Here is a 26314-nt window from a genome sequence, read left to right as displayed (position 1 = left end):
CCTCTGATCTGGTGATGGGTCAGAGCAGGGCTGAGGCCAGGACGCTCTTGAAGGCATGGAAGGTTGCCCAACCCATCGTGAGACAACCACAGCACAAGTCTGCAGCACAGAGAAGTCCTGGCTTTGGAGGACTCTTACCTTCTCTCTTTGCTTTGTCTTGCAGAAATGTAGATGGCAGCTACTGTCTCTGAAGGACTGGCACCCGTCTGACCCTGCGCAGCGCCTCCGATTGCTACCATGATCATCTGCATGCTGCTCTTGGCCTCACTGCTTGAGCCATCTGACACCGAAGTCAACCCTGGTAGGGAGCTGCCAGCCTGGGAGAGGACTCTCATCTCCCACCTTTCCTGTGCTCGTTCTCAGCCTTTCTGTGCCTCTTGTGGTGAATGCATATGGGTGTAATGAATGCATGTAAATGTAATCACTGACATGGGTCCTGAAGGCCTCCTCAGGACTGAGGTGGCCAGTCTTTCTTGGCAGCTGTGGTGGAGCCGGACACCTCTCCTGGCAGTCCCAGGACGGTTCAGGCATCTCTTCTTTGCCCACTCAAAGGTCTGTGCTCTCAGTGGGCTTGTCTTGAGCTCTGATTATCCCTTCACTGCATTGACCACGTGGCCTGCAGAGCAGACCTGGCTCCAGACTGGCTCAGAGACACTGTGCTGCTCACTGAAAAGCAAATTACCAGTTGGCAAAGCATATAAGCCATGGCCCTCCAGCTAGCAAGAGGGGTTCTGAGGAGGGAAGTGTGGAAGGAAAGGTAGAAAACCCTACCTGGCAGAAAGCTAGGATGGAGACTGGGCTGGGCGCCTCTGAATCCCTGTGGAGGGCATGAGCTGTTCTCCTACAGGATTTGGCAAGTTAGAGTCACCATGGAGTTGAGTAAGAGAAGGGCCTGCAGTACATTGCAAAAATCCCTGTAATGAGGTGGTTTGAGCTGGAGACAGCCTGTGAAATAAGTGAGTCTGCCTTTTCCAGCTTGGCTGGAGGTGTGGTGAGGCAGCAGTGCTACCCTGAGGGTGTTGTTTGCTCTGTTTGGAGCCCTTTGACTGGGCCTGGCTCTGGCCCGTGGATCTCTGCAGAGATGAGAGGTTGTGCTGCCAGCCAGCAGTGCAGTGAGGTCCATCAGGCACTCCTGGGCTCCTGTTACACAGCTGATCCCTACACAGTACAGCCCTCTGTGTGCCCAGCTTTGAACTGGGGTTGTCATCTGGTTCTGATGGTTAAAATGTAGCAGGAGAGGGAAGATGGCAGCTTAGAGGGTCAGATTCCTTTTGCTGATGGTAAGCTAGAAGTCAGCTCACCCAAAGGTGTGGGAATAGCTCCTCCCACACCAGATCTGAGCACAGGGCTGTGGTCCTACCCTCCTGCAGTAAATGTTCTCACTAAGCACGTAGCTTTGCTTGGTTTGGCCTGTGACTTCCTGGAGCAGCTTTGTGCTTGTTCAGCTCCCACAGCTGCTCAGGCCTCTCTGCCCCAAGGGGCTGTGCCAGACTCCAGCACACCCAGAGCCCAGCTGATGCTCCTCAGTTGTGATGTCCACAGGCTCCACGGAGTATCTTGACCTCCTGATCTACTCCAGGACTGGCCTGAAGCACTTCCTGCATTACCTTCTAAACCAAAGGGGCTGCTCTGCAGGTGATGTCAGACAGGAAGGATCCTGTGGAGTCCTTTTGCCTAGCATCAGTTGTCTGACCTCACTAACAGAGGTGAGCTGTGGTGCTTTTCTGAGCCTCAGTGGATCCTGTCTGCAGGGCAGGTGAGTGTGTCCCTGTGGGAGTAGTTAAGCATCAGGGGTATCTGAGCAGGAGTCCTGGCAGCACTTAGAGCCCAGAGATGGTTTTGCTTGAGAGGATGTGCTTTTTGGTGCAGCATTTCAGTGAGAGCCATAGCCACCCTTGATGCCAGGACCACTCTGGCTTCAACCTAACAGTCCTGGGCTTGTGAACAAATGAGTTTTGTTAGGGATTGCAGTACCTCCCAGTCCCACAGAGTCCTGCCCAGCTGGCTAGCTCTCTCTGGCACTGCTCTAGGGTGTGCACTTGACCTTTAAGTAAGGAGTGACCAGGCAGGACTCCTGCTGCAGAAACACAAAAATCACTTCTGCTTTCAGCTGGTGCCCCCACCCCTTTCCCAAACCTTCAGGTCCTTGCCCATCATTCGGCAGCACACTCACTCTCCAGCAGCAGATCAGACTGAGCTGGTCTGTGGTGGGACAGGTAAGAGGGAAGATGCTCAAGGCTGGTTTGCTGTACTAACAGAGCAGGGTTAGAGCTCTCAGCTGGCTTTCAGCAGCTGCAGTCATGGTGCTTGGTCCCAGCCAGCCCCCAGCTGCCTCCCAGTGACCTCTTCTGTAAACAGGCCTCTTCAGAACCCCCAGGCACACAGGTGAACATTGTGGGTGAGAGCAGAACCCATCCAGTTTGGAGTCCTGACTGCAGCAGGGTCCTGTCCCTGCTGGGTCTGGGAGAGTACACAACAGGCAAATGCTCAGCAGTGCAAACCCCAGGTTTGCTCTTGGCCTGCTGCACTCTGCTGCTCAGGACCTTTCTGAGTGAGCAGTTGTGTGTTTGCTGGGGCAGCTGTGAGTTTGACTGGCTGATCTTTGAACCCACAAGAACCTTTGGCATTCAGAGTGTTTAGTAGATTAAGGAGGCAGATGTTGGTTTTGAACCTGCTGCCTGATCTTTTGTTGCCTCCAGCTCTGGTATGTTGAGAGATAGTGATAGAGGTAGTTCAGGATAAAAATGATCTTTGTCATACTTCAGTAATTCCTTCTGTAAGGATGAGGCTGCTGATCTTCCCTTCGCATCATCTGTGTTGCCTTTTGATGGGAGAAGGAAGGAGAAAGAGCTCTATTCCATACCCAACTGGCACCTCACCAAGAACACAGTGGTGCAATGGTGTCTTCTATTTTTTGTGTGTATTCCCATAACTTGTTTTCTGTATTAAATAATCTGGTATCATCAACAAATGTCACCTGACCACCCATCTCCTTGACGAGATTATTTAGGAATATATAGAACATCATGCACACATTGACAGTGTGCCAGCCAACAGCTGCAGCCAAACCCTATGAAAACAACCTCTGTCTGCAAACCTTTCTACATGGAAATTTGCCACCTGCCTGTGGTGGTTTCTGTATGGTGGTAACAACAAGGTGGGTTTCATGCCTCTGTCTCATCTTGTAGCTTCTGAACCTGGTGAAGAGCTTAGTCCAGGTTTGGTACAAGGGCAGCAGTCCTGAGATACAGGAATGAGGAGGATGCCTGAGGCATCCCTGCTGAGAGAAGGGCAGGTAGGACTGCTGATCTGGTGGTGGGCAGCACAGCAGTAAGGATACCAACCAGCATGAATGCCACTGGAGTCGCTGGAGCATGTGCTGGCACTGGAGCTGGGGCTGTTGTGATGGGGCTGCTGTGAGCTCAGAGGGCAAAGACTGAAAATCTCTAGGGAAGTGCATTTCATTTTCTACTTGCCATTGACTATGTTTTTGTCTTTAGTTTCATGATTTAATTCCATATAACTTTCTTAATCTGCTGTTGATGTCAGCCTGACAAAAATATCTTGCTTGCCTGTTTTGAATCCTGAGCCTTACTGAATGCATTAAGACTTTGAGTTTTCTGAAACAGCTCTCCAAGATGTGTTTAAAAACTTGGGTCAGAGAGAAACCTTGGCCAGCTTGGATTTGTAAGCTACATCTGCTTGTCTTTGGTGTATTGACCTTGTAGAGCTCCATGGCTTGAGCCAGTTGGGTCTGTGCTCCTTGGAGTCACCGAGTTTGAGAGTTGTCTTGTGCCTGGAGAGAAACACTTGCTGCATGTGAGGATGGGGCAGGGCATGGACTCTGTGAGCTCTAACCTGCAGTGACACAACAGAGCAGATGTTTCCATAAGCTGCCTGGTCATCTGGAATAGAAGCTGTTGAACTTGTCACTTGTTACTGGACTGGTGAAAATAATAATTGTTCTTATTTGAATGTAAGTCAAGCAGCCAGTTTATTCCAGGAGACAAGAAATCTTTAGCAAATTCTTTTTTCTTAGTCGCATAATTATTGATAAATAATTTTTGTTGTAAAATAGGTCTGTGCAGCCAGTAACAGGGCAGGTTTTGGCTTTCATGTTCTTAAAATGCTTCTTTCTTAAGTTTTTTGGCCTTGCCAAGAGTCTGCTGAATGACACTGAGTGTATTTCATTACTTATTTCAGTTGATGGTAATTATTTCATCATCGTTATTTGCATTCTCTATTTTATCATTACCATGTTTATTCCCTAGGCATTGATAGCCTTTTAATTAAATTTGTCTGGTGATTTAAAAAGAATTGGTCCTGATTTTTGTCTTGGGTTTGTTCCCCTTCTCAGCTATATGTCGTTACCCTCTGGGTATGCATGAAGGGACAATACGGGATGAAGACATCACAGCTTCCAGCCAGTGGTATGATTCCACAGGACCCCAGTATGCACGGTAGGTTTGTCTCTGGCAGCAAAATGTAACCTTCTTTTTCTCCTAGATATCTAGTGTGTGATTGAGGGAGAAGTTCCCTCACCCTTAAAGCAACTTTAAGTCTGCTTAGCTTGTTCACTGCTGCTGTATTAAGCCTCATTATTGCCTAGTGAAAGACCAAGAGGCAGAGGTCGTGGTCACAAGCTGTAATGGAGGAAATTCTGACTCAGTATTAAGAGAAAAAAGGATCCTTCTCCATGAGACTGAAGTGGTGGAGACCTCAGGGAGATACCCAGAGGTGTGGTGATATCTCAGTGTTGGGAGGCTTTTGGGACAGGGCTGTAAAGTCCTTCAGCAGCACGTTTTTGCTTTGGAGTTATCCCTGCTGTAAGCAGGAGGTTGGACTAGAGACCTCCAGAGGTTGTTTTTGACCTGGTCTTCCTAATAGTTCTGTGAGTAAGCCTCTGCTGGATTTATGACATACAGGTCAGTTGGGGACAGTGCCTCTGGGATTTTTGGGGAGAGCTTTAAACTAAATCATGGGAGTCATTTATGGATGTGAACTCAACAGCATCATATTGAGGACAGGGGCTGTGTCCACTTCGACTCAGAAACCTGGAAACTGCAGAGTTAAGGGGTGGCTGTAAAGCAGCTAGAGGATTGCCTCTCCATGTCAAGCACTACTGCAGCCTTTCTCATGAGAAATCTGTCATTTCTCTTAAAGCTGCTGACTGGTGATTCACAAAATACAGGTGTAAGCTTCCTTACCATTGTTTAGAATGATGGTATCAAACATTCCTGCAGTTCCAGTGCCAGTCAGGTATGACTTTTGGGTTAACTAGGACACTTCTATTTCTGTGATGAATCTAGGCAGTCAAATCATAAGCCCCTCCTCATGCTGGGCTTGTTACTCAGTCTGTGGTAGAGCACAGATACCAACTGCTGTGTGTCTTAGTGTGGGTTGAACAAGCCCAGGGGTCTGGAAGCTGGGAGCCTTAGTTTGTTCTCTGAGGTGTGTCTTATCTCCAGTTCTGCAAGTGCTTCAGGCATCACTTACCATCTGCTACCATCATCTTTTTGCCAGGGGAGCTGGATGTCCACAGGGCAAAGGCATGAAGGTAGAGGTCACAGTTGTCCTGTGCAGATGTTTGTCCCTGTCACTGCAGTTGCCCCTCTTGGTTTTCTTACAACTCTTTAAGGCTTCACCATAAGAACACAAACAGCTGACCAGCCTGAGACAAAAATCTTCTGTAGCCTGTCACTGCCTGTCCTGTTCCCTTCCTGAGCACTACCTTCTGTGACACACAGAGCTCACCCATCCCATCAGAGAGGAGAGAGCTGTCTGAAGGACAAGGGCACTTCAAGGGCTTGCTGTTTGCTAAGAAAGTTGCTGAAAAACCTGCATGGGCTTTTGTGGCTCTAACATTTTTCATATTTAAGACTCTCACTGTCTTGAGGCATGAGAGCTGAGCCTGCAGAGCCCAGGTGAGGCAGCGTTTCCTTCAGTGGCTCCACCTGCCGATGGCTCCAGCGCTGTGCTTGGCATGCCATCCCCAAGGAGAGCAGCCTTCATCCTTCTGCCAGAGCCACGGTGTCCCACTGTGAAGCAGAGTCCTTCACATTGTCCACCTGGCAGTGTCCTCCACAAGCAGTGGTGCTGAGTGGAGAGGTGAAAGACGTGTTGAGTGACCCAGAATACTGTAGATGAGCAGAGCTTTTCTTTCTAAAGAAGCTCTCTTTGTGCTTGGGAGAGCTGTGGGAGGTGGTCAAACAGAGCTTCAGGCCTTACTGAGTGGGGTTGAGGGGAATCATAGAATGGTCTGGAAGGGACTCCAAGGATCACAGAGCTCCAACCCCCCTGCCACAGGCAGGGACACCAACCTTCAGGCCTGGAGCTACACAAGGTTGTCCAGGGCCCCATCCAACCTGGCCTTGAACACCTCCAGGGATGGGGCATCCACCCCCTCTCTGGGCAGCCTGTATGCACTTCACCAGTGAGGTGCCAAGAGCCACTCAGTGTGCAGTAACCCAGTTGTTTCAAATCAAGATGAAAGTTTGTGCCTGGGAAAGAAATCACTTCTAACAGTTCATGAAAGAGATGTGAAACTGGGGGAGCTGTCCTGGTGACAGGACTCTGGTAAATCTCAACTGACTGTCAGCCCAAAGGAGAGAAGTATTTGGTAGCCAGCTGTCAGGTCTCATTTACTGATCTGTTTTGGCTCTTTTTCCTCCCAGTTCTCAGTTTCAAGGTGTTTCCTCAGTTACTGGGAAGGCTGGATCTGTGGAAGTGACATTTCTTTAGTGTGTGTGATTTTCCCCTCAGGTTACAGAGGGAGGAGGGAGATGGAGCCTGGTGCCCAGCTGGTTTGTTGCAACCAGAAGATGTTCAGTTCCTTCAAATTGACCTGCACAAACTCTTCTTCATCACCTTGATTGGGACTCAGGGACGCCATGCCCGTGCCACAGGCAAAGAGTTCGCCCGCGCTTACCGGCTCGACTACAGCCGCAACGGGGAGCGCTGGATCTCCTGGAAGGATCGTCAGGGCAGGAAGGTGAGTGTGGAAGGAACTGAATCATGGGGCACACAGAAGAGAAGCAGCACACACATCAAGACAACTAGACTGTAGAAGGCATGTCCTATATGAACCACTTAGTATATGGTACCTTATCCCGACCTGCCTGTCAGTCATCCAGCATCCTCTGCCTCAGCCCTGTGTTTGCTGTGATGCTGCACTCTTGTTTCTCTGATGTGATCCCCTAAATCCAGCCCATTGCTGTGACTGGGAACTGTGGTTCCTCACTGCCTTTCTGTCTGTGTTGAAAACATCATGTGAATGTCCCTCTCTCAGGCACTTGCTGCTAAATTGGAAGCTGCAAAGCAGGTGCCTGCTTTGTGATGAAAAAAAGAGAGGGGGTGGCAGGGAATGGAGATGAGTTTCTGGATGTCTGATGGGGGTGTTTAATGTAGAGAGCAAGGAGGGGGAAGGAGTTTAGTAAGTAGGAAATATGCTGAGCACACACACTCAAAGAGGCTTCCCCACTCCCTATGGTTGTCTCCTGTCTCCAGATGTGAGCACACAGCTCAGGGCCAGCTGTGCTCTGCTCATGTTCATAGGCCTTTATTAAACTTCTCCTAGGAAGGAATCTCCTCATCTGACTGGTCACCCTGCCTCAGGCTGGGTTGTGCAGTCTGCAGGCTGAATCCAGGCTAGAGAAGATGCTGGCTATAGGGCTGTTTCCTAGCACTGGGGTGCTTTGGAAGCTATGGTGGGGTCTGTGTTGCAGTGTTAAGCCATAGCTTCTAGCTTGTTAATGAATTATTTGCCCACTTAGACCCTTCATCAGTTATTTGGCTGTTATCTTGCCCATTCCTTGTGGTTTGGTGTGTGCCCCAAACACTGTGTTTGCAGGAGGGAGAGGAAGCTTAAACTCCTTGGGGGTAACTGCTCCTTGCCAGTACTTTCTCAGTGAAGTCTGTCCACATCTCCATCAATAGCAGGATTCACTGGTTATGCTGCCCATGAGCAGCTGAGTGCTGCTTGGCTCTCCCCCAGTCCCTGTGCAGAGCAGTGGTAGGTGCTCAGGACTGCCTTTGGGTCATCTGTTAGGATTTAGGATGGGTCTATTTTTGCAAGATCTTCCTCTTGGGCCATAATAAGGTGATGAGCTTGTATTTAGCAGTGTCTGATGCTACAATTCGAGCTGCCTCCCATTCTGTATACGTGGGAGTCCACATACATCCCAGCAGTGTGTGTTCCTGCTCCCCACTGCCTGAGACCAAAAGGTTATTCCTCCTGATATTCTCAGAGAAGATGCTTCTGCTCCTCTGGTCCTGCTGTTCTGTCCATGGCATACACAGTGGGTGCAATTCCTGCTGTTTCAGCTCCTCTGACAAAGTGACTCTCCATTAAAGGGTTTTCAAATGTGCCACCAGTAAGAGGCAAGTTCCATGAGGGAATCTGTACTTCAGAACCACTGCTGGCTGGTCAGATAAAAACGTCCTGTAAAATTCAAGCCTTGGAATGAGGTGCAAGATCCTAATTTACTTACCTGTATATGCATTACAGGTATTAATTACAGTTATCCCTAATTACAGAATCACAGAATCCCAGGGGTTGGAAGGGACCTGGAGAGCTCATGGGGTCCAACCCCCCTGCCAAAGCAGCTCCCCAGCTCATATTGCACAGGGCGGCGTCCAGATGGGGCTGGAATCTCTCCAGAGATGGAGACTCCACACCCCCTGGGCAGCCTGTCCCAGGGCTCCCTCACCCTCACTGGGGAAAAGTTCTTCCCCATGTTGGTGGGGAACTTCCTATGCTCCAACTTGCAGCCATTGCCCCTTGTCCTGTCCCCACAGACACTGAAAAGGGGCTGCCCATTTCCCCCTGCATCCCATACTGAAGATATTGATAAACATTAATAAGGTCCCCCCTTAGTCTTCTTTACTCCAGGCTGACCAGCCCCAGCTCCCTCAGCCTTTCCTCACAGGGGAGATGCTCCAGGCCCTTCATCATCTCCGTAGCCTCCTCTGGACTCTCTCCAGGAGATCCCTGTCTTTTTTATCCTAGGGAGCCCAGAATTAATTACAGTTATTGCTAATAACTGCATTCTGATCCTGCAGTTGATAGATGCCAAATCAGTGATATTTCAGAGCAGGACTGTGTGAGCCCATCTCAGCATGACTCTGTCCAAGCAGGTCACACAAATAGTTTCAGACAAAATAAACCCCAACCCCACCACCCAGCAAACCCCTTCACTGTGCTGCTGAGTCTCAGATCTCACAGTTTGTCGGGTCATCAGATGTGTAGCACATCCTGCTGCTCACTCAGTCATCTCCAGCTTTAATCTCCTTAGTAAAGGCAGAGCCAAGTTGAACTCCCCTTGTCTCACACCACCTGAGGATGGAGCTTTCCACTGGCTCTGAAGTCGCAGGCTGCTGCACTGTTGAGTCCTGGTTCCTTGTCAACTTCTGGTATCAGTCACCTAGAGTTGTTTGCCAGCCCCACCACTTGGTTCTTGATGTTGGGAACACCTGCATCAGTAGTGGCTGGGGCTGGAAGCTGACGCCGAGTTTGTTCCACACACAGCTGATGTGCTTTGGGGTTTTTTGGCCCTGAGGAACTGATGCTCAATAGCAGCAACCCCACCTTGTGGAGGTGCTACGCAAAGTGCATCTGCTCTTCGATGCCTGTTCAGTGCAGGCAGCAAAGTCACCACTTCCAGGGCTGGTGCAAAAGTGCCTCTTTCTGAGGGGAGTGGCTGAAGCTTCTTCCTCTTACTCTGCCCAGCACTGTGTCCATCTGGGGCTTCTTGGCTTGATGTATCTGCTGCCTCGGATTCCCTGACAAGTGGTCATCTCCAGAGGATCTGTCCAGCTTCTGTGATGAGGACGTGGGATGTTCTGCTGTCCCCTCATGGGTTTTATCTCTTATTGGCAAGGTTTTGTGGAGCAAGGCTTAGGTGGCCTCCAGGTCTCCTGTCGTGTGCCATCTGACAGGTGAAAGGGTTAATCTCTGTCTCTTGGTTCCTGAAGTCAAGGATTACGTATGTGTAAGAGAGAATTCATGGGTGTTTCTCCTAGGAAGAGAGATAGTAAAGAGGCTGTAGATTAGTTGGGGAGCTGAAGAGGTCAAAGAGATGACCTTACTTCTTGGTATCCATCTGTTTCCTTTGGTTCACTCCTGGGACTGTGCACCTTGACACACCAGTCCAGCCAGGTGCAGGAAGGTCTTTTGGAACGATCCTGGTGCAGTCCAGAAGTCCACCAGATGTGACTGTCTCTTCTTCAGGGAGATGCAGTCTTCTGAGTGGCTTCCTCTTGTGGTACAATAAGTTTCTTCACTTCTCAGCAGACTCTCCAGCCACTCACTCTTTCCCTTTCCTGCCATGAAGAGGAAACCACCTTTCTGCTCCCTTCCTGCCCTCCCTCACCTTTCACATTGCCTGTGCATCAACGGTTGTGACTCACACAGTCTTCTGAGCAACCTCAGCCTCTGACTCATCCTCCCCCCAACAGCATCTTTGAACAGGAGTCCTCACACTTGTAGCTCATACTTTTGATACCAAAAACATTCTTAGTCTGTTTCCATGGGTCCAAATCCTTTCCAGCAAATCTCTTAGGCCCCCCACTGTGGGGTTTGACAGCTTCAGCTGTTTCCACACACTGTCTGTGAAAACAAGTAGTGGACTCTTCCCAGAACGAGGGTGAAAGTGTGGGAAGGGGAGGGTGAGAGCCCCAGCAGCTTCTGTGGCAGTGCTGAACACTTCAAGTGTTCAGTTCAAGGCATCTGCTGTGTGGTTGTGCCTTCATTCCCCAAACACTGTTGCACCTCTGGAATGTTTTTGACTTACAGCAAAAGGGCATGGGGACCCTCTGCCAGGTAACTGGGGCTGAGCAGCAGCTCAGTTACCTGCTCTTGGGCTGTATGTGAAAACTCACTTGGAGAAGGGAGGCTACATATTGGTAACTGGAGCTTTCTGCAAGGTGTCGTAGAATTGTAGGAGGGTTTGGGTGGGAAGGGACCTCAGAGTCCCTCAGTGCCCCCCTGCCATGGGCAAGGACACTCCTCCCCAGGCCAGGGTGCCCAAAGCCCCATCCAGCCTGGCCTTAAACCCTGCCAGGGGCAGCCTCAGCTTCTCTGGCCCCTGTGCCTGGGCCTCTCCACCCTGCCCAGGAAGGATTTCTTCCTAACGTGCTACTCAAATGTACCCACCTCGAGTTTAAACCCCTTTCCCCTTGTCCTATCACTGCACTTCCTCTCTAGCTTTCCTGGAGCTGCTTGAGGGAGCTGCTCAGAGGTCTCCCTGGAGCCTTCTTTTCTCCAGGCTGAACCAGGCTTAACCACCCTGACCCTCCAGAGCCTCACCCCTCAGATGATCTCCATGGCCTCCTCTAGACTCACTCCAACAGCTCCATGTCCTCCTTGTCCTGGGGACCCCTGAGCTGGAGGCAGCACTGTGGGGAGGGGGGATCTCCCCAGAATGGAGCAGTGGGGCAGATTCTCCCCCTCGACCTGCTGGTCCTGCTGCTGGGGATGCAGCCCAGGACATGGTGGCTTTCTGGGCTGCCAGGGCACATTGCTGGGTCATGATGAGCTTTACATTCATCTCCCCTCTGCTTTTCTCCTCTCCCTTGGGGTACTGCTGGGTGTGGGCCTGCAGTGGGCAGGTGGTGAAATGGCAGCACCCTGTAAGCCACGTGCCAGGTGTTGGGAGGGGGGCAGCAGCTAATCCTCTGCAGACACTGCATGGGAACGCTCCCTGGGCTCAAATAATGGGGGGTAGAAGTACAGCCCTGTACAGAGGAGCAGCACAGCAGGGAGAAGTTGCTGGTAAGCATCTCCCTTCTCCAGGTGATCCAAGGCAACATCGATACTTACGACGTGGTGCTGAAGGATCTCCGGCCTCCCATCATTGCGCGGTTCATCCGGGTGATCCCCGTGACAGAGATGCCCATGACTGTCTGCATGAGGGTGGAGCTCTATGGCTGTGTCTGGTATGGTGAGTAGCAACTGCCCTGCCTGTCACTGGAACTGAGTCCTTACCAGCTCTGACTGGGACTCACCTGCGTCCCCACATATGCAGAGGGAATCCCAGGCCCACAGAACTGCTTCTGTTGGTCCACATCATAAATAAAAGGAGCATGTGGACAGAGATGATGGAAGGCTGCTGCTGCTGTATTTCTGAGGTGTATGGCTTTCTTTTTCAGATGGTTTGGCATCCTATAGCATCCCTGAAGGAGGGACAATAGCAGCTCCTGGCTTCCCCATAGTCTATCTGAATGACTCGACCTACGATGGCTACCAGGAGCGCAGGTGGGAGACAGCATCCTGTTCTCTGTGTCACTGTGCAAGTTACCTCCTCTTTCCTACTTACCCTGTTGCTTGTATCTCATATCCCAAACACTACTGTGAGACCTCCAGAGCTGCAAACTAGGCTGCTAGTTCTCCACACCATCACAGCTTCATTGTTCCAGGCCCTTTGGTGACCTGGTTTCAGTTGCTCTTTTAAAGGAGGGTGTGAGCTCAGGATGCACCATATTCATTTACCCCTGGCAAAGGCTGGCAGGAGAAATAATTTTGCTGTTACTGGAAGTTGTCAATGCTTCTCTTTACAAAAAGAGAAGAGTGTTTGTCTTCATAACTTCCATCTTCATGTGATACAATGACAGTGTCCTGCTGTGTCTGCATGAAAGCCTTCATCGCTCCTGGTCTCTAATTGTGACTGTGTTCTTTGCATTGCTTTCTTTGTTGGTTCATGTATAGCCTTAACCTGTCACTGATACTGCAGATCATAAGGTGCTGCTACTCTTCTCTTGCCCCAGATTGGAGTGAGAGAGCTGAGTGGACCTTCTACTTGTGAAGCCCCAGTGTCCCTGGAGCAGATGAAGGTCCTTCCCCTCTTGATTGCCTTTGCTTCTGCAGTTTGGTATCTGAAATGTATTCTCTAGCAGACTGCATCATAAACTGTTGCAGGAGGTCTCCAGGGTAAACTGGGCATCCAAGACAGTGTGCAGCACCTGAACTCCAGGTCTGCACTTGATACCTGTGAGCTTCTGGACAGGTTTGAGAGATTGGTTTTGAAAACAAAGCTCTGGTGGGCTTGAAACAATTCGGAAACTCCATCACTGTGCAAGAAGCTCCAGGTCAGCAGAGTCACCGTTCCAATGTGGTATGAGAGGATGATGGCTGTTTAATCACTGTAAAGATTTCTTGGGTATGATACTTTTCCAATTTGGAGTCAAAAGGCCTAAAGGAACTGGGTTTTGACAGCTCCTTACAAGGTCTGCTAGTTTTTCACATCACTTAGATTAGTTAGGTAGGGTGCTGTGTTCTTGACATCTTGAGGTGTCTCTGGTTTGCCCAATTGTTGATTCTCATGGAAGGTGAGTTCATTAAGAGTCTGTATCTGAAACATTAAGTGAATGGTTGAACTTTCAGACAGTTAGCATGACCACTTTCTTTGCTGTAAATCCAAATTTGAGTGTGTTTAAATTTGAGTGGGGCATGAGTATCCTACTGAGACAGCGTGTCCCTGCCTGCACAGGAACGTCCCTAGGAAGTGCTCTCACAGGGTCTCTTCAGTGACCTGGTGTCATCCATTGATTTAAGGTGCTTTTATTGGTCCCATTTCAGTTGTTAATTTCCTGACAATTTTTACTGTTGCCTGATATTTCTTTTTATGCTCTGAGACGATTTTTGTAACATTATTTGCGTTTTGTCCTGCTGGAGGTTAAAACAAGGGGGTGGGAAGCACATTCTTCGTGCTTGTAGGATGTTGTAAGGTACCAGGTCACAACGTCTTCACACTGATGCTTTCAAGCTGCTTTGGTATAGAAGGGATTGGATAGTGAAAAGGAAGGAGAGGGGGGTTATGTTCAGAAGGATGGTGCCATTGCATTAACTAGGGACACCGGGTTTGCTGGCTGGGGGCTACAGTTGAAGGTGCTTAGTGAGGAGTCTCTCCTTCAGACTACTTACCCCGTAGGTTGTGTGCCTGGCTGGCCTGAAAGCAGGAGTGTGCCTCTCCAGCTGCTGAGCTGTGTGGGGTTCAGAGGCACACACACCTCCCCAGGTCGTCGTGACAGGAGGAAACGGACTTTGGGACCTTCTGTGCACGTAGCAGCAGCCCAGCCTGGGTTACAAGGGTTGCAGCTGGATGAAACGGGTCCAGGGAGCAAGTTCAGGCAATATAATGCAGCTGGACTGTTTGAGCTCTCCTGCTGTGGGACAGGGGATGTGGCAGGGATGGGTCCCAGGAGGCCTGTGGGTTGGGAACGTTCAGTGTCTGGCATCTTCTGCTGGAAAATGTACTGTAGGCTCTGCCCTCTCAGATAAGAAGTGGAATGAGGCAGGGTCCTGGGAGAAGAGCCTGATCAGCCCTGGAAACAGAGCTGATAACGCCTTCGTCTTGCACCAGGAGCAGTGCCAGGAATGATCCCAGTTAAGACTGGCTGTGGCTGGATGAGCTGCCCATGGTCTTGCTGTTCTTTCTCCTGCTGTTCTGTGCCTGCCTGCAAAGCCTTCCCCACTGGTCCCCCAGGACAGGATGGAGCAGCCTGCTTCCCATGCAGCTCCGTGGCCAAACGCTCTGTTTGGAGCACGTACAGTGTCATCTTCTGTAGTCTCAGTTTTGGTCCTCAAGAGACAGCTCGTAGCTTGGCTTCATCAGAGCTGTATCAGTGCAGAAACATCTGCCTCTGCCCAAGCAGGGGAAGGTTCTAAAAGCCCAGCCCAAACGAAATAAAGGTGGTGGTGTGTAAGGACAGGGAAGGAGTTCTTGTCTGGGTTGGGTTAAGAGTGAATCATAGAATGGTCTGGGTTGGAAGGGACCCCAAGGAGCATACAGTTCCAACCCCCCTGCCACAGGCAGGGACACCAACCTCCAGGCCTGGAGCTAAACAAGGTTGCCCAGGGCCCCATCCAACCTGGCCTTGAACACTCCCAGGGTGGGGCACCCACCCCCTTTCTCGGCAGCCTGTTCCAGCCCCTCACCACTCTCTCTGGAAAGAACTTCCTCCCAATATCTAATTTAAACCTTCCCTCCTTTACCTTTAATCCATCCCCCTTGTCCTGCCATTGTCTACCCTTTGAACAAGCTGATTCCCCTCCTGTTCCTCTGCTCCCTTCAGGGACTGGGAGGCTGCAATGAGGTCCCCCCACAGCCTTCTTTTCTCCAGGCTGAACCAGCCCAGCTCCCCCAGCCTCTCTCCATAGGGGAGCTGCTCCATCTCTCCAAACAAACTAACGCTTTCTGGTACCAGCTGCAGGGCCCCCATCCCTTCACATTGGAGCTCTCCTGGCCGGCTCTGCCTGACTGTTGGTTCCTCCTTGCCAGGCACCTGTACGGCGGCCTGGGCCAGCTGACGGACGGTGTGCTGGGGCTGGATGACTTCACGCAGAGCCACCAGTACCGCGTGTGGCCGGGCTACGACTACGTCGGCTGGAAGAACGAGACCTTCAGCACGGGCTCCGTGGAGATGGAGTTCCAGTTCGACCGGCCGCGGAACTTCACCTCCATGAAGGTAGTCGCTGCTGTCCCTCCCCAGCAGCCTGGGGGGCAGGCTTTGTGGCTGGTCACTTCCAGGTTACCCTTTGGGTCCTCTTCCCAAAGCAGGAGGGTGTAAACATCCCCAACAGCAGATCCCACCAGAGACAGAATTGGAACTGGAGGTGTCCCAAGTTTGCCAGGGTAGAAAGGTGAAGCAGGGCAGCACCTGTCTGTGCAGAGCTCAGACCCTCTCTCTCTATTTGGCTTAAAGCAGGAAAAAGCAAACACCTGAAGCAGTGCTCAGGCAGCCCCTGTGGGCAGCTGAGGTGTGTTTAGGATGCAGACTGCTTACTGGCGGCGTGGTTGTGCTTCCATTTTTGACCAGTCACTTCTTTGGACCCTCAATCTGTGCTCGTGCTGGGGGAAGTTACTTGAACACACAGGGAAAGGATGAGCTGAACTTTTTTTTCAGTCTGTAGTAAACAGCAGAGTCTTTTAAAAAGCATTGGTGGCTTTTCTTGTAGAGATTTCAAATGAAGGAGAACCCACCACATCCTTAAGTAAATTGTTTTGGTGGTTACTTACCCTAGTTTTATTTTGTCTATTTTTAACTTGCAACCACTGGCTCTTAGCCTGCTTTCACTGGCAAAAGTAGGAGTCCTGCCTTCTCAGAATTTTTTCTGCTTCTACACTGTGATTAAACCACTCTCTTAATCGTTGTTTCAAAAAACTAAGTTGGCTGAACTTCTCAGTGCCTTCCATGTGAGACCCAGGGTCATTTTTGTAGCTATCTTCCAGTTCTTTTTACTTATTTTTGCCAGTATTTTTTTGTTTTGGAGGTATAGAAACTGGAACTGGATGCAGGCTTTCCATCAAACTGCATAAAAGGACTGGTACCAGTTTCCTGCTTTGGGTGTTGCTGCTTTGTTTATGAATCTTGTGATCATTGTAGTCCTCAGTGCTCATTAGGGCTTTAGTATCATGGTAAGTGTCAGTTCAAAGTCAGTGGTGTCTGGGATAAAAGTTAGTAGAAAGCATCACTTAGACTTTGTTCCTGAGTACACTACCCTGAAATGAGTCACTCTTGAAAACTTCAGGTTATTGGAGGAAAGTTTGATTTATTTTTTCCCCCATTTGATTAATTTCTAGAGTTTCTGCTGTCTCTTTCAGATCATTGAATAAGGTAGCAAATAACCTTGAGCTGGGAATACCTTCCTGTTAAAGACTTACAGAAACACACCTACTTGTGCCCTAAGATCTGTAAGACTTACTAGTTGACAGTTTTTAATCAAATCTAAATAATTCCTGACTTCATACAATGCTAATTGGAGTCAGATGTTACAATAAGTAAATCAAACACCTTATAAAAAATCCTGATCAATAAACATGTAAGCTCATTGAAATAGCTATTTCATAGAATCATGGAATCACAGACTGGTCTGGGTTGGAAGGGACCCCAAGGATCACGCAGTTCTAACCCCCCTGCCACAGGCAGGGACACCAACCTCCAGGCCTGGAGCTACACAAGGTTGCCCAGGGCCCCATCCAACCTGGCCTTGAACACCCTCAGAGATGGGGCACCCACCCCCTCTCTGGGCAGCCTGTTCCAGCCCCTCACCACTCCCTCTGGAAAGAACTTCCCCCTAATATCCAATTTAAACCTTCCCTCCTTCAGCTTCACTCCATCCCCCTTGTCCTGCCAGTCTCTGCCCTTTAACAAGCTGATTCCCCTCCTGTTTCTCTGCTCCCTTCAGGGACTGGGAGGCTGCAATGAGGTCCCCCCACAGCCTTCTCTTCTCCAGGCTGAACCAGCCCAGCTCCCTCAGCCTCTCTCCATAGGGGAGCTGCTCCAGCCCTCTGAGCATCTTCATTATTTTGTACAGGCTGGGTGAGCTGTGAATGCTGCTGTTTGTATCTTCATCCCTGTTAGCTTGATTCCCATTTTCTGAGATTCCTCAATATCCAGGAAAGGGATAAAAATTAGACATGTTAGCAAACCCTGTGAGTGCATTGCAGAGTACTTGAGCTTGTTTATTGTAACACTGGACCTTACAAGCTGGTGTTTGGAATAGAAAGTGTCTCTATCAGTCCAAACCTTGCCACCTCCTGTCCCAATATGGCACAAATTGTACACTGCAGGCATCAGGCTTTCCTGCCTTGCTATGGATGAGTGTCTCATTATTGAAGAACGTTGTTTCAGCTACATCTGTTCCTAATTACATGCAAATACCCTCCTTTTGTCTTTGTACTGCTCATCAGGCCTGTCGTCCTCATTACTGCTTCACTGCTATTCACTCCAGGACCTCACAGAGGCCAAGCAATTACTGGGCTTCAGTGCTGCCTTCGCCTGGAAGCTGCTGTTGTCACAATTGCTGATGTTCCAGTCATTAGGAAATAATTTGGAGAAGCTCTAGGGAATGTCAGACCATCATGGCTATGAGGTAGACTGTGGGATGCCAGAGACTTTTAAGGGTCACCTTATTCCTTCTGGTTCCTGGTCACTGGCCACAGTGCCAAGTTACTGTGGTCCAGGTCTTCAGGACTGTGTGGCAGAACTTAAACTGTCATGTGTATTTGTTAAAAAAGCTCCAGGGTGAGGTTTGCATTGAAGAAGGATGGTGGGACAGCAGAAAGGATCCTTACAAGCCTTGTCCCTCTTTGCAAAGCCCCCATCCTGGGAAGTGCTGGAGTCCTGGGAGAGTGCCAGGTGTTTGGTGTCAGTGGGTCTGCAGTGCTGCAACCTGGAAGGATGGAGGAGATGGCACTTTGATGCTGCAGCCTGTCAGGTTGGGGACAGCCCCAGAGCAGGAAGGGAGAAAGCTGTTTCCAGCTCTTGGGAGAATGAGACAAACCTCCCAAATACAGGTGTGAAGTCAGCCTGGAAGCAGTTTGTGCATTGCCTGGTCTGCAGGTGGACTATGTGGAGCTGCAACTCAGAGATGAAAGAGGATACTGTTGTTTTAGTGAGATGTTAGTTTGGTGGCATAGCAATTGCAATTTAAATCCCAGCACCCTTCACTAAACCACCACAGCAGGGACAACCTGATGATGAGCTGCCAGGAGAGGTTGATGGATGCAGGCTTACATGAAGGTTTTCTTAAAACTTAAGTCCTTGGTTGTCTTCAGTGTGCAGCCACAGTAGAAGAGCTGCAGTGTCTCAGGGGAATATCTTCTTGAGCTTGTACCATTTTTAGAGAAGAAATTATCTTAGGCTGCAGAAGCTGAGAGCTTTCTAAAAGAGGCTAGAGCCTGGGGGTGGTTTTTCTTCCCCCTTGGGATATATGTTCAAGGAAAATTGATCTGTGAGGCTTCAGAGGAAGAGCCTGCCAGAATGTGACCATTAATGCAGCTCTGCATGTGAAGTTAGGAGCCATTTCAGAATCCTGTTTTGCACAAATGTTCTCCTTGCACACTATGAGGGGATGAAGCTGTATTGGAACAAGTAGTGAGTTGTGAGGAGTCCTGCAGGGAGATATAAGGCCCCACCTGGAGTGTTGTGTCCAGTTCGGGGCTCCCTGGGATAAAAAAAGACAGGGATCTCCTGGAGAGAGTCCAGAGGAGACTACAGAGATGATGAAGGGCCTGGTGCATCTCCCCTGTGAGGAAAGGCTGAGGGAGCTGGGGCTGTTCAGCCTGGAGAAAAGAAGACTAAGGGGGGACCTTATTAATGTTATCAATATCTTCAGGATGGGATGCAGGGGGAAATGGGCAGCCCCTTTTCAGTGTCTGTGGAGACAGGACAAGGGGCAATGGCTGGAAGTCGGAGCATAGGGAGTTCCCCACCAACCTGGAGAAGAACTTTTCCCCAGTGAGGGTGAGGGAGCCCTGGGACAGGCTGCCCAGGGGGTGTGGAGTCTCCATCTCTGGAGAGATTCCAGCCCCGTCTGGACGCCGCCCTGTGCAATATGAGCTGGGGAGTTGCTTTGGCAGGGGGGTTGGACCCCATGAGCTCTCCAGGTCCCTTCCAACCCCTGTAACTCTGTGATTAGAAATAGGAAGCTTTCATGAACAGCACATCCCCAAGGCAGTAAGTGTTTCTCCTGCCTGATCCATTCTCTTTTTCCTAGGTGCATTGTAACAACATGTTTTCCAAGGGGGTAAAGATCTTTCAGAAGGTGGAGTGTCAGTTCAAACCACGCCTGATTGCAGACTGGGAGTCTGAACCTGTTGGAGTGGCAACTGTCTTAGATGACAAAAACCCCAGCGCGAGGTTCGTGACCGTGCCCCTCCAGCAGCGTGTGGGCAAAGCCATCCTCTGCCGCTTCTACTTCGCCGACACCTGGATGATGATGAGTGAGATCTCCTTCCAGTCAGGTCAGTACTTCTCCAGTCAAGCAGACCTGGCAAAGCACAGGGAGCAAAAAACATGGTGTGGAGGTGCAGGGGTTAACGTGTGTGGGGCACTGTGGGGCTACATTACGGGAAGGAGGAGGTGGTGGAAGCTCTGAGAAGGTTGGTAAGGGCGATGCAGGGGCAGAAGGGTCCAGTCTGCAGCAGGTTCTTTTCAGGCCGCTACTGATGCGTGTGTGTAGAGACACAACTAGAGCAACCAAAAGTTGGACTGTAGAGCATTTCTTTGAGACAGTTGTCTGCTGCATGTGGGGCTGTTTTTTACTTCTCTTTACCAAGTGTTTTGTTAGGAATAACTTCAGTATGTCTGTAGATGATGATCAAGTTAGAAGATCATGGAAAATAAGAGGCTAACTTGTTTTCTTTCTCAAGCCTGAACTATGTTGTGGAAGTCAATGCCACAAGGTGCTGTGAAAGGCTCTGGAAGGGAATAGACAGTCTTGGAGAGAACCACCTGCACTGACAGTGAAATAATCTGACTGTAGCTTTCTACTTGAAGGTCCCTAGACAGCTGTATTGAGAGCATGTTCCTGGGGAAGGAGTGCTCAGATTGCAGCTTATCACACTTTGGCAGCCCCTGCTGGCCACTGTCACATGTGGGACAAGGCAGAGCCCTGGTCTAGCCTGGGATGGCAATTCGCAGAATCATGCTAAAGTGGGGGGAAAAAAAGCCACCAACCAACCAAAAGAGTTCCTGCTCCAGTCCCCTGTGCCTGGCCAGGCTCAGGGAAGCATCCCACACAGGCTGGCAGGTTGCTGTGGCTGGGATGTGTGTGGCTCATCCCTGTGGGAGTGCTGGGAAGTGCTGAGTCAGCACATGTCTCTGCTTGTGCTGTTCCAGTGTGGGTGCCCAGGGTGCCTAGGCCTGCTCAGGAAGGTGGGAGTGTTGGTTGGGATCCTGCTCACTGCTGGCAGGAGCACAAGGAGATTGTTGGACTGACAGGTACCTCCCCTTCCCTTGCCTTCCACAGACATGGAGAGTGTGACTCCTAATTTCGTTACGGTAGCCACGAGCACAGCGGATGTCCTGGGAACGGAGTGCAACGTCACCGAGGGGACCTGGGGTAAGGGTTTCACCAAGGGCAGAGCACTGGGGGGTTTCACAGAGGCACCCTAGTTACCATGGTGTCTCTCTGCTTCTGGAGATCCAGGCATGGCCTGGCTGTTACCTTCACACATAGGGCTGTGTCTTATTGGCCTCTGAGCCTCAGCTATCTCTTGTTCCCTCAGCTGGCTGAGGCTGCCTTAGAGCAGGGGGGCTGAGAGCGTATGTGCAGCCAGTGATACTCTGCAGACTGTGCTCTAACAGGGATCCATCACAGGGGTCTGTTCCAGTGCTGAGTGCAGCCTTTGATTGCAGGATTCCCCTGTGCAGTTCCTGGCTGTGAGCCTCCAAAGTGAGGACTTCTGATAAGAGCAAAATGTGATCACAGCAGATGTTAATGCTCAGGAAGCTGCCTGAGATCTTTTCTGTACCAGACTGTAGGAGAGGGCACACAGGAAGCTCATCACACAGATAACCCATGCTTTAACTTCAGCTGCTTCTTCATTCCTCTCTGATTGCAGAAACTACATCTTCTGTAACCAGCACCTGGATAGGAGAGAAAGCAGATGACTCCAATACCTCCATCCTCGTGGGCTGCCTTGTGGCGATTATTCTCCTGCTCCTGATGATTATAATAATTATCCTTTGGAAGCAGTATGTTCAGAAAAGATTGGAAAAGGTAATGCAACAGGGCTGTCTTGCAGACACAAATTCAATGCTAAGCATTAGCCCTAATGAGCTCAGAACTATGTGGAAAGCACAGGGTTCCCCGGCTCCGTAGAGCAGTTGAAACTCTGTTCTCACAGCAGGGGAGGATGCCAGCTCTGTCCAAGATCTTACTGGAAATTGCTGTGGTTGCAGCCAATATATTACTTAACAACTGAGCATCTCCTCAGCAGTTTTTTTTTCCTCTCTTCTGCAGTCCCCACGTCGAATCCTGGAGGAGGATGCCACAGTCCGCCTCTCCTTCTACAGCTACACCATTGCCAACAACCAGACCCAGATCCACCAGTCAAATCCCACCTATGAACGTGCTTTCCCGCTGGATTTGGAATATCACCAGCCAGCTACGCTGCTCCAGAAGCTTCCAGAGCTCTCCCAAAGTGCAGAAGATTCAGGTAATGTAATCACCAGTCTCCAGTTTATTCTTTTATTGTTTCCTCTCAGATTTTAAAATGCCACTTCTCAGTGTCCAGGTAATCTTCTCTGACCCATATGCAATACAGCACTGACCCAGGGAGCTCTGAGACCTTTTAGTATGTAACTTTGGCAGATGGAGCACCAGCCCCATAGAGGGTGGTAGCCTTTTATTGTTCTCCTTGCAGACAGTGTTTATGCTTCAGCCAGGTCATCTTTTAGGCACTGGTTTTAGCAGTCACAGCAATCATCATTGTTTTTCTCATCAGCCCCTTGGCAGCTGCCTCCAGCTCTCCTTGGCCGGCCAGTCTGGCTGGTGGAGAAGACCTTTAGCACCTCTTCCTGCAGCAAGAGCTCCTGGAAATTCCTTAGACAATTCCTTTAGAGCAGAGGGAAGTGCAGCAGAGAGCTGTGAGTGGTGTCCTGGCTTCTAGCCCATGGAGAGCTTTGGGACTCGCACAGAAGGGAACGTTGCCAGCTGTGTTTTGTGGTGGCAGTGACTGCTCGCTGAGTGGAAGGGCAGTGTTCTGTTCCTCAAGCACTGACAGGCTGCTGAGATCCCACACTACACTACCCTACCCAGGGAGGCAGCTTTGGATGGAGTCAGGGTGTGTTTGAGCAGAACACAGGTTCTGTGTTACATCAACCCTATTGGGAGGTAAGGAGCTGTGCTGTGACGCTTGGGTGGATGAGCTGTAGGAGGTAGTGTGGCCTCTTAACAGAGTACATCAGAAACAGGGACCTTGATCAGCTCTTGTTGCAAAAGAGAATCCAGAGCAAGCTTGACATTGCAAGCAGTGTTCCCTGTGTTGGGTAAGGGAAGGGCAGATTTGGAATGAATCGGAGACAGGAAATCACGTCAGGCTCGTGCCTCCGTGTCTGGGCAAGAACTGCAGCTCTCAGAGCCAGATAGAGTAGGCAGCTGCTTAACATGTATTTGCTGGCACCTCTCAGGTGTCCTGGTGTCTGCAGCAGTGCAGCTTGCTCTGCTTTAAGCCCTAATCACCACAGAGTGGAGTCTTCCATCTGAGTGTTCCCTGGTACCAGGCTGGGTCCCCAGGGGCCCGCAGCATGGAGGGGAGCGGGAGCCGGGCCGTACTGGTTTTCATGGAGATGTGTCTGAGTCCAGCTGCCTTTGCTCTCCCCTTAGTGTGCAGTGGGGACTACGCTGAGCCTGACCTGACCAAGTCCACTCCTCACCAAGGCTTCCAGAGCAGCGTTCCTCACTACGCCGAAACGGACATCGTGCACCTGCAGGGAGTGACCGGCAACAACATGTACGCGGTGCCGGCGCTGACGGTGGATTCCCTCACCAAGAAGGACATCTCCGTGGGGGAGTTCCCACGGCAGCAGCTGCGCCTCAAGGAGAAGCTGGGAGAAGGGCAGTTTGGAGAGGTACAGCCCTGCTCCTCCGTGCTTCCTCTGACAGAAAGGAGGCCCCTGGAAGCTGGTGTCCCTCAGGACAGGCTTCAGAGAGCCTCGTTCTGCACCCGCCAGGCTGCTGCTTGGTACCACCTGAGTCTTTCTCAGCAGATGAGCTTTGTAACCTTATGTTTGTCTGTATCCCCTTTGGAAAGGCCTAAGGGTGGGAATTCAGACTGCTTCGTGGTCATCCATGGACATCTCAAACGTGTGGTGGCTGGCACCCACCTTTGGGCATGGAGTCTGACGACTGCAGCAGTGACTGCAGCCAGGGCAGAGTGACCCTAGCTGGACAAGCAGCTTTCATGCTAACAGGAGGAGGCTCCAGTGAGGCTCTGCACGCTGGCTCAAGCAAAAATGGACACTTCTGAGCACTGTGGTGCCCTCATGTTCTCTAGCACTGCTGCTTGCTCACGCCTCAGGCAGCATGACACACACATCTGTCATCTGCTAAGCTTTCCCTTTACTCCTTGAGTGGCTCTTTGAGCTGTGAATGTTTTCACTGTTGTCTCTGCTTTGTTTCTATACCATCCCTATTTCTGTACTGAGCTGAGTCTTACCCCCATCTGCTCCCTCTGTCTCTTTCCTTCCCAGCTTTTGCTCACTCTCAGCATTAAATTCTACCTGCCTGCAAAGCACAGCCCTGTACTGACTGCTTCCCCATCAGTGATGGGCCTGTCTCTGTAGTTCCTCCTCTGGGACAGCACACCTTCCCTTCCCTGTCCCACTCCTCCTGGATCACTCAGTCTATTGGAGAAGCACTGACATCCTCAGCTCCTGCACTGGACTGTCAGTGCAGTCCCATTTGCTGTCACCTGGATCCTGCCCTATCTCAGTCTGTGCTCCAGAAGTGTAACAGGCTTCTTTCTCATAATTTTGCTTCTGCTTTCTCCTTCCCTTTTGCTCCTGTCCTTCTAACAACTGTCAAAGCTTTCTCTTCCTCCTCCTGTGTGGTGTCAAACAGCAGCAGCCAGGCTATCCATCTCCATTTTCCTTGGGGATCAAGTCAAAGCCTGTTCCTTCTGTCACACTTGCAAATGTGCCACATCACGTTCTCCCTTCTCTCCTCCTCACCTCTCGGTCTTTACCAGTAAACTGGTCTTGATGTGCTCTGCTCCACTTCTCTGCCATAGTGTGCAGTCTTACTCAGTGGCTCAGTGCTCCACCCCACACCCCCCATTTCTCCAGTCAGTGTTTCCTTCCCTTTGTCTCTTTTCTTCCTTGCCTCTGAACCTTCCACTCCCTGAGCTCAGTGATACGTTACCTGCACTTGTGATATATGTGCTTGGTACCACAGCTCTCCTAGTCTCATGACTGTACTTTGGCCTCAGCAGGTTTCATTCTCCATGTAACTGCAGCAGCATCTCTGTATCTTTTTCTGTTTTATTGGTGTGTCCTGTTTTCCTACACTGTCTCCTTTTTCTCCCCACCAGCTTGCCATGTAAGTTCTTGTGCTTTCTACATACGACATTAATTCAGCTGCCATTTCATTCCCCCACTGCTGCAAGTCTGACACATCCAGCCTGCTCCTCTCAGACCTTTTTCTTTGTCAGCTTTCCCCACCCCATCATCTCTTGCCCTGTTCTCCAGTTGAATAAGAAGTTATTCTGATAACTTCTTAAGCAAATGTCTCATCCATCCCTTTCTTACACAACCCTGGCAGTAATTTTATGCCTTTATTAATTTATGACTTGAAGAAACTTGGCATTCTGTTCACTGCAGCCAGGCTGTGGGACAGTTCTGTGTGGGTATGGCAGGTGTGACGTGCCAGCCCTGCTGCAGCCATGCTGTTTGCATGCACACACAGAGCAAAGCAGGCAGCTGCAGGCACAGCCACCCTCCTGAGCATCTCCAGTGCTTGCTGGGCCGATCGGGCTGCCCCAGTAGTCTGCTGTGCCAGTCCATATGGACACAGCAAATTCAGTGCCTTAGGGACCTATCCAGCTGCAATCCACATCTGCCCCTGCCTTGTGGGCTATATACTGTACATACACATATTGTCCAGGATTTTGGGCCAACCTATGGGCTGTGTCTCACCCCATCAGAGTCACTTTAATTACACTGCTCAAGTGTTCTGCTGTTGGTGACCAAACTGACCTCAGTGTGATGTTGTTTTCCTCTGGCTCCTGGCCTGTGCATGCCCTCATGGATGCCTCATCCCTGCAGGTGCACCTCTGTGAAGCTGATGGCCTGCTGGAGTTCCTGGGTGTCTCCTCAACAGAGTTCACTCACCAGCCAGTGCTGGTTGCAGTGAAGATGCTGAGATCGGATGTCAACAAAACAGCCAGGTGAGCACACCCGCAGTGCCAGCTGTCTCTGGGTCAGCAGGTACCCTGAGAGCAGCCCAGTGACCTCTGTGAGAGTGGTGTGTGTCCAGAGAAGGAGCTGGGGGGTGTTAGTGACTGCAGGCTGAATATGAGCCAGCAGTGTGCCCAGGCAGCCAGAAAAGCCAATGGCATCCTGGCTTGGATCAAATATAGTGTGGCAGGTCTGAGGAGGGGATTGTGCCCCTGGACTGGGTACTGGTGAGGCTGCACCTTGAGTGCTGGGTCCAGTTCTGGGCTCCTCAGCATAAGAAGGACATTGGGGTCCTGGAGCGAATCCAGAGAAGGGCAACCAGGCTGGGGAAGAGGCTGGAGGGCAAATCCTCTGAGGAGCAGCTGAGGGAGCTGGGGGTATTCAGCCTGGAGAAGAGGAGGCTGAGGGGAGACCTTCTCCCCACCTCCACTGACCTGCCAGGAGGGTGCAGAGGTGGGCGCTGGTCTCTTCAGCCAGGGGACAGGAGATGGGACAAGGGGAAATGGCCTCAAGCTATGTCAGGGCAGGGGCAGATTAGATATTAGAAAAAAAATTTTTACTGAAAGAGTTCCCAAAACGCGCTGTTAATCCCGTTGCTGGGGATGGGGTCAGTGCTGAGCACCAGCACAGCACC

At 50.6% G+C, this 26314-nt stretch overlaps 1 protein-coding gene across 1 annotated transcript in view; it reads left to right on the top strand.

Moving 5' to 3' along the window:
- Nucleotides 1–237: 237 nt before the first annotated feature.
- Nucleotides 238–26314, top strand: part of LOC311198436 (discoidin domain-containing receptor 2-like) — a gene marked incomplete at its 5' end in the record, with an annotated part of 33569 nt that continues 7492 nt past the window's right edge. The window contains 12 exons of the mRNA XM_084272385.1: nucleotides 238–301; nucleotides 4358–4460; nucleotides 6763–6991; nucleotides 11792–11939; nucleotides 12148–12253; nucleotides 15276–15462; nucleotides 19496–19742; nucleotides 20750–20842; nucleotides 21345–21502; nucleotides 21746–21941; nucleotides 23111–23355; nucleotides 25549–25670. Of these exons, the coding sequence (XP_084128511.1) occupies nucleotides 238–301; nucleotides 4358–4460; nucleotides 6763–6991; nucleotides 11792–11939; nucleotides 12148–12253; nucleotides 15276–15462; nucleotides 19496–19742; nucleotides 20750–20842; nucleotides 21345–21502; nucleotides 21746–21941; nucleotides 23111–23355; nucleotides 25549–25670 (1898 nt within the window). The remainder of the gene's footprint in view (nucleotides 302–4357; nucleotides 4461–6762; nucleotides 6992–11791; nucleotides 11940–12147; nucleotides 12254–15275; nucleotides 15463–19495; nucleotides 19743–20749; nucleotides 20843–21344; nucleotides 21503–21745; nucleotides 21942–23110; nucleotides 23356–25548; nucleotides 25671–26314) is intronic.

This window comes from Gallinula chloropus, assembly GCF_964237585.1.
Source record: "Gallinula chloropus genome assembly, chromosome: 18".
Taxonomy (NCBI): domain Eukaryota; kingdom Metazoa; phylum Chordata; class Aves; order Gruiformes; family Rallidae; genus Gallinula; species Gallinula chloropus.
The sequence above is the reverse complement of the archived record's forward strand: the minus strand, read 5'-3'. Positions and strand labels throughout refer to the sequence as shown.